At 44.1% G+C, this 7,859-nt stretch overlaps 1 protein-coding gene across 1 annotated transcript in view; it reads left to right on the top strand.

The window, feature by feature from the left end:
- Nucleotides 1-7,859, top strand: part of arhgap23a (Rho GTPase activating protein 23a) — a 34,051-nt gene that overhangs the window by 24,103 nt on the left and 2,089 nt on the right. The window contains exons 9-23 of the mRNA XM_030793941.1: nt 659-770; nt 943-982; nt 1,264-1,401; nt 1,559-1,867; nt 2,234-2,295; nt 2,607-2,725; nt 2,890-3,008; nt 3,526-3,678; nt 3,855-3,933; nt 4,363-4,436; nt 4,579-4,668; nt 5,124-5,249; nt 5,369-5,410; nt 5,602-5,695; nt 7,048-7,079. Coding sequence (XP_030649801.1) covers nt 659-770; nt 943-982; nt 1,264-1,401; nt 1,559-1,867; nt 2,234-2,295; nt 2,607-2,725; nt 2,890-3,008; nt 3,526-3,678; nt 3,855-3,933; nt 4,363-4,436; nt 4,579-4,668; nt 5,124-5,249; nt 5,369-5,410; nt 5,602-5,695; nt 7,048-7,079 — 1,589 coding nt within the window. The remainder of the gene's footprint in view (nt 1-658; nt 771-942; nt 983-1,263; nt 1,402-1,558; nt 1,868-2,233; nt 2,296-2,606; nt 2,726-2,889; nt 3,009-3,525; nt 3,679-3,854; nt 3,934-4,362; nt 4,437-4,578; nt 4,669-5,123; nt 5,250-5,368; nt 5,411-5,601; nt 5,696-7,047; nt 7,080-7,859) is intronic.

Below are 7,859 nucleotides of genomic sequence, written 5' to 3'. Positions count from 1 at the left end.
AGAGACACAAACACGCATGCACACACGCACACACTCTCACACACGCACACACACATGCTAAGCGCATGTTGCTGTTTGCTTGCACTGTTACAGACACACGCAATCAACCCCCCCCCCCCCCCCCCCCCCCCCTCCCCAAAGCATGCCCACTCCCCCTCCAAACCCCTTCACTCGTCACTCTTGCGATTTCTGACACAGAAAAACACAGAGAAACTTTTTTTTTTCCCGCACCTGCCGCATGCACATGCAGGATTGACATAGCATGCACCTCAAACTCTCCAAGACAACAGCGGAAGGACTTGACTTCACCCCCACCCGACCTATTCTTCTTTACCCGCACCTCCTTCAAACTGCCCCCCCCTAACAGATAACTCCTACTGTCCCGTCTCCTCCGCTTTACTCCACCTTAACCTCTCTGACCTCAAAAAAAAAAAAATTCTTCCGTCTGTCTAACTCTTGACTTTCACTTTTTACCTCTTCAGTGTTTAACTCTTTCAAATTACTCTTGCGATTAATGTTATGCTTGTACTTTGTGTGTCTCCCTCTCTCCCTTTTGTTCTCTCTCTCTCTCTCTCTCTCTCTCTCTCTCTCTCCCTCTCTCTCTCCCTTTTGTTCTCTCTCTCTCTCTCTCTCTCTCCCTTTGTTTCTCTGTGAATAGGTAATCTGAAGTCCAATCGTCGCTCCTCTTACCTGCTAGCTATCACCACTGAGCGTTCAAAATCATGCGATGAGGGGCTGAACACCTTCAGGGATGAGGGGCGGGCCTTCTCGTGAGTACTGGGCGTGGAAGAGGCGGGGTCGGGAACGGGGAGGGAGGGGTTAAAGATAAGAACTGAGGCAGGCTGAAAGCTGCTCAACAGATCGATAAGATTTTGTTGTCAAACATAGACACATTCTTAAGATTATTTGAGTCTGAGTGTGTCTTGTTTGTTTGTTTTATAGGCGGTTGCCAAAAAGAGTCAAGAGCTTCTTCACTGATGGGGTGAGTTCAATTCAGTTAAACCTTGTGACTTACTGTTACACACTCCAACCCTCCACAGCTCACGACAGACAGACCACTCCTCAACCTCAGACAGGGTCTTATCTTATGTGCAAGACAATTTCATCGCTCTATATGCAAAGACATTGCTTTTGTCTAGCCTGCTTTTTCAGTTACTTTTTATTTCACATCATCAGAGCTTCGTGTTAATTCTGTTAGTGCGCATTTATGTGAATGTCACATTTCTTTGCGTGTGTGACCTTTGACCTCTGACACTGCGGCAGTCTTTGGAGAGTCTGGCGGCGGCAGAGGAGGCGCGGTCCAAACGCCATTCGACCTCTGAACTGGGCAGTTTTAGCTACAGCGACGTCCGCCGAGAGGGCTGGCTCCACTACAAACAGATCCACACCGAGAAGGGCAAGGTGCGTGCAGGAAGGGGAGAGAGAGAGAGAGAGAAAACGACAAAACGTCAAACGTTTCTCATCTTCATCAAGTTGTTCAAGTTGTTTGATGTCATGTCATAAACTCCTCTGTGATCTCTCTCTCTCTCTCTCTCTCTCTCTCTCTCCCTGTTCACAGAAGGTGGGAAGCGCCATAAGACCCTGGAGGCGTGTCTACTCTGTGCTGCGCTCCCATTCACTGTTCCTTTACAAAGACAAGCGGGAGGCGGTCCTCAAGGGCGCCGTACTGGGAGGCGGGGCAGAAGACGAGCAGCCAATCAGCATCCGGGGCTGTTTGGTTGACATAGCGTACAGCGAAACGAAACGAAAGCATGCCCTGCGCCTGACCACACAGGACTTCTGTGAGTACCTGCTTCAGGCCGAGGACCGGGAGGACATGCTGGACTGGATCAAAGTCATCAGAGACAACAGTAAAACTGACAACGAGGTGAGAGAGAGAGAGAGAAAGAGAGAGAGAGAAAGAGAGAGAGAAAGAGAGAGAGAGAGAGAGAGAGAGAGAGAGAGAGAGGGAGATAGAGAGAGAGAGAGAGAGAGAGAGAGAGTTCGTGTGCTTTGATACAAACAATTATGAGTGATCGAGGAACAGTAATCAGTCTCTTACTCTGCTATCAATGATAATAAGAGTGAGAACCAAGACTGATCTCAGATCAGCAGTTACACTCTCCGATGTAAATTTGTGCCTATTAATCTCCATTTCAGCAAAAGAGAAAGACTGAAGATTTATAGATTTATTATCAACACTACATTGTACTTCATGCCTCTGTGTGTGTGTGTGTGTGTATGTGTGTTACAGGAGTTCAGCTTTTCACGACAGGCCCTCATCAGTAAGAAACTGAATGATTACAGGAAGCAGAGGTGAGGTTTCATCAATTACCCATAATGCCACTCACTCAACATTTGTACTGTCACTCAACATTTGTACTGTCATCAGTTCTCCCAGTGTATGTGTATCAGGTTCATATTGTATTTGCCAGCACTTTCTATTAATATAAAGTGAGCAGTGAGTATCCATAGAATCCATAGAGACTGTGTCTGATGTTTCTGTTGCTTAAGCAGTATGTGTGGAAGAATATACATAAAATATGATGCAGGTGTTTGACATGAATGTGTTCAGTATGTGTAAAGGTTTGTGTGTTCATTCTCTGTCTCTCTGTTGCTTCTTTTAGTCCAACAGGGAACAAGCCAGATTCATCTCCCAGACTGCCACGCATGAAACCGCCTTTCCTATTGGCTAAAAACGACAACAGCGGTGGACCTCCACATTCTCCCAAACCAGATTCCAAAGGTGTGTGTGTGTGTGTGTGTGTGTGTTTGCATGATCCCATTTCCCATTTTATCTTTTCACTCCTCTCTCTGCCCATTTGTTCTTCTGTCTCATACCATCCATTTACTCTCTCTCTCTCTCTCTCTCTCTCTCTCTCTCTCCCCCTCTCTCTGTTTCCTTCTCAGAGGAGAGCAGCCCTCCAAAGTCTCCATGGGGCATAAACATCATGAAGAAGACAAAAAAGGCGGGGCCTAAAGCATTTGGGGTGCGGCTAGAGGACTGCCAGCCTGCTGCCAATAACAAGGTCAGAGGTCAACTTTACCTTCAGTGACTTAGAATTTAATAGAATTAAAATGTATGTGCGCATGTTTATGTGTGTGTGTGTGTGTGTGTGTGTGTGTGTGTGTGTGTGTGAGGCTGAGAGAGAGAAGATCTGTTTACTATAGTTCAAGTGCACTCACAGTCATTGGCCAAGTTTATAGATTTGTTTTTAAACAGATCACCGCAGTGAACTTTCACCCACTGAAAGCCCATATTAATCGTTGGCCTGTCTTTGACCTTTATTGAGTGATGGAACACATTAGTCTGTTTATTAATTCCATTTAAAGTGGCACTGTTTCTCTGTCTTTCTCTCTGTCTGTCTTCCTCTCTTTCTCTTTGTCTTTCTGTCTGTCTCACACATTGACTCACATGTGGAGAGTCAGAGAAGTTCAACACTGTCTGTGACTCCTGCTGAATATGGTGCTCTAGACTGTGTGTGTAGCTGTATTGGTCCACGACTCACTGTAGTCTGTGCGTGTGTCTGTGTGTGTGTGTGACAGTTCATACCTCTGATTGTGGAGATCTGCTGTGGTTTGGTGGAGGACATGGGACTGGAGTATACTGGTATTTACAGAGTGCCTGGGAACAATGCTGTGGTTTCCAGTCTACAGGACCAGCTCAACAAGGGCAGTGACATTAACACGGCCGAGGAGGTGAGAGAGACACACACACACGCAAACCTTTGAAGCAAACACAATCTTGTACTACCCTGTCCACAAGGCCTGAGTGTTTACTCTGTAACTGATATTTACAACATCTTGTAAAGAAGTCTGTAAAAATGTGTTATAAGAGTATAACCCTGTCCTTTCTCTTTACCCTTGTGATGCAGAAGTGGCAGGACCTGAATGTGGTCAGTAGTCTACTCAAGTCTTTCTTCCGGAAGCTGCCCGAGCCTCTGTTCACTGACGGTGAGTATCAGGCCCCACAGACCCGAATCTACGAGCTCACTGACGCCATCCAGGTCATAGGGCTTTTGAGGGAAGTTTGACGCGTGTCTCTGCAGTATTTTAGGACTGGAGCAGTATTGAATCCTGTAACTGCACCAGGAATGAGGTCACATGGATTTTGACATGGCATTGGTCATCGTAGTCATTGTAGTTTTGTTACAGCCATGAACACGCGGCAAAAAACATGGGCATACATATGAAAATTTGAAAGAAGGATGGTAACAAAGGTTTTGGGCATTTTTCAATCGGTCTGGTTTCTGTAATGACCTCTATAACCTGAGTAAGAGACAAGGCTATGGACAGGTCAGTTTTTGCTGGTTGCCATGGTGCTTGTCCCAGCCAATCAGAAGCTTAGCCTTTCTCTCTTTTGTCTCCCTGTCTCTCTCATAGACAAATACAATGACTTCATAGAGGCCAACCGTATGGAGAACCCCAGTGACAGACTCAAGACCATAAAGAAACTGGTAGGATCTTCTCTCCACGTTCTCCCGGCCTAATATACCTTTTCCCCAAACCATCCCACACATTGTCACATCTCTTTCTCTCACTCATCTTTCTCCCTCTCTCTCTTTCCCCCTTTCTCTCTCTTTCTATCTGTCTTTCTAGATCCATGACCTTCCAGATCATTACTTCCACACACTGAAGTTTCTTATTGGTCACCTGAAGACTGTAGCTGACCATTCAGAGAAGAACAAGGTGAGATCTCGTCTTCTCATTGGACGTTCTTGGTTAGTTTTAGTCTAGTGTGAGCTCAGATCTTTCACGGGCCTGCTGTGTGTAAAGGGGGATACAGAACATTATTGTGTCCAGTGATTTTAAGTGTTAATAAATGAAACAGAGCATTTGAACCAGTGCTTTGAGGAGTTTGGCTCTTTTACGAGATTTGCGCCAGGATTAGATCACAAGAGCACTTGTGCTTGATGATTTCCCACCAACTGTAGCAGACTATTTCTTGCATATTTGTCACCATGGAAATACAGATATGGATATAGATACAGATATAGATGTAGAGAGGTTGGCAAAGTTGTTTATCATGGATCAGATAACAGTTTACACTTTGAGCTGTGTCATAATATTCTCTCTCTCTCTCTCTCTCTCTCTCTCTCTCTCTCTGTGTGTGTGTCTGTGTGTGTGTGTGTGCGTGTGTATAGATGGAGCCCCGTAACTTAGCCTTAGTGTTTGGACCCACTCTGGTTCGGACGTCTGAAGACAACATGACAGACATGGTCACACACATGCCCGACCGCTACAAGATTGTGGAGACACTTATCCAACATGTGAGTCCTGCTACCAAAAGTCACTAGGAACTAACTGTACAATTTATACTCTTACCCAGATGAACTAAGACACTCACTCTCTCTCTCTCTCTCTCTGTTTGGCTCTCTCTTTTTTGCAGCATGACTGGTTCTTTAGTGAAGAGAACGATAAGGATGAGAAGGTAAGTTCATGTCCAACATGTTACTCTTCTTTGATGCAGACAGCAATCTCAAACACCTTAGCTCATTGTATCCAAGTTTCACAAAAAAAGCGGAGGAAATTGTTTGTTTGATTTGATTAACCTGTGACCATGGTTTGTGTGGAGGGGTCACTCTGTCTTAAATTGTTGTCTTTCTCTCTCACTTTCCTCAGACACCAGTAGATACAGAAGACCTGCAGCCTGCTCCCAACATAGACCACCTGCTCTCCAACATTGGACGGACGGGCCAGATGGGCGAGGCCTCAGGTGAGAGCTCCGCCCCTTTCCACTCTACTGTCAGCATGGGCCAATCGGAGCTTGGGGCAGGCCGCTAGCAGCCTATAATAGCAAGCAAGCTGTAGCATGTGTTAGCGCACTAACAGCCAAAAGAACTTGCTCAAATTTAGAGGCTAACATAAAATTCTTGTAACTAATGACTGGGAGCCCACAAGGATAAACTACGGTCAGTTTTTGGATATCTGACAGTTCCCCAAGCAGAACGGCTGTATGCTGCGTTTGAACCACTGTGTAGTTCTTTGTAGTTCTAGAGGAGAAAATGTTCAGTTTCAGACTTCTCGCATGTTGAATGCTTTTCTCTTTTTTTCTGATTAGGTTTCTTAGCGTGCTTTGATATGTTCTTTCCTTCTTTTTTCCCCTTTTTTTATACTCATCTATCATTGTTTTTCTGTACGTTTCTGCATCTCTCTCTCTTAGCTGAGCCTGTGGAGCAACCACTGCGGTAGGATGGGTTTTCCCCTGCCTTACCCTGTGTGTGTGTGTGTGTGTGTGTGTGTGTGTACACATACAGGGCTGTATGAATGACATGTGTGTGATTTTATAGCCATCCTCCTTGTCAATCAATATCTCTGTCCCTCCCTCTTTAAAACTGTAAGAGCGGGTCACACGCCAGAGTGAAAAAAGCCTCCTGTAGAGGTTTTGTGTGTCCTGTCCTTGTATGTTTTAAATACGTGATTCCTCTGGTCTATACCTTGTTAAAAAAAATATGTATATCCCTGTCCCTTTTCCACTCTTCCAATGGCTTCCCTCAACCGGGTCGATGTCATCAGTTTGTGTTATGATGTCATCAGCAAGTGATGTCATGCCTTAATGTTACAGTGTGTTGCTCAAGGTCCTCCATCCCTTATGACCTTGTTCACACTGGAACAGAAGTGTGTCCCTTTTTGCTTCACTCTTTTAAAACCTCGTTCACACTGGAGCAGAATTCTGACTTAATAAGAATTATCGGCTAATCATTTTGTGGTGCTCATCTTGTGTGATCTTGGCCTTTTGTGAACCGCCTCTCTCTTTAATGGGGGAGGGCTTCAGGGTAAATGAAAGGCATCGAAATTAAAGAGTTTATTGATTTTCACTGATAGAAGTTTATTTACCAAAAAAATTATCCAAAAAGAATATAGATTTATTTGACATTGTCAGGAGCCAGTCGTGTTATTGGAAATGACTGATGGCTCTTAATAGTTTCTCTAATGTGCCTTTCATTCCTGAAGCTCTTATCACAAATTACCACAGTTTCATGATTAACACTCTTTCTCTACTTCTTTCTCTCTCTCTCTTTCTCTCTCTGTTTCTCTCCATCTTTTCTTTTATCCTTACCTTTACAGACTCAACCAACAGTGATTCTGCAAAATCCAAGGTAATTTCAAATCTCAGGCCACTGTAGGGAAAACTTTTGTATTTTTAAAGTCAGCGCTTAAATCTTATAAGGTGCGCAACATTTGTCCGTTTCAAAAGCATCTTCTTTGTCACACAAGGTTGACTTCTAATTAGGGTTGGGAACCAAAACTCAGTTCCAAATTAGAACTGAATCCAAAATGCCAAGTACCGGGTCCCTTTAAAAACAATTTCAGTTCTGCTTATCGGTTCCTAAACGTGATAACCCTTTATTTTTGCGAACAAAGGCTATATACTGTATCTGCAAGGACGTACGTAGCTATTTGCCAGGACCTGTCTACGTGACCACGTCACGCGTCAACGCAATAGTGTGTCCATTTGTTTAGATACAAGCTAGCATGCATGGCTAACGTCACAACAGTATGAAAGATGGACCACGGTAAACGGTCAAAAGTGTGGCTTCACTTTAGAAAAGAAAACAACGGCAAGGCCAAGTGCAGTTCATATGGGAAGCTAATTAGCTGCAAGTCCGGTTGCACTTCAAGAGTATAATCCCTTTTACATTTGCTTGTTTTGATGGTTAAAATTACCTCTGGATGAGGTGTTTATTTGTGGTGTGATGTCCTTCACTAGTAAAATATAGGACAAATAAAGATGCATGTGATTGTCACCAGAACACTAAAATACTCTCTCCAAAACAACTAGCAGTTAGTTCAGTTAACTGCTCTAGATTGTCTAGATTGATCATTTTCTATTTTTTAATATTTTTTTTTAATTCACATGTCTGTGGATCATGCATTTT

The sequence above is a fragment of the Chanos chanos genome, chromosome 16, assembly GCF_902362185.1.
Source record: "Chanos chanos chromosome 16, fChaCha1.1, whole genome shotgun sequence".
NCBI lineage: Eukaryota > Metazoa > Chordata > Actinopteri > Gonorynchiformes > Chanidae > Chanos > Chanos chanos.
This window is presented reverse-complemented; position numbering and strand designations above follow the sequence as displayed.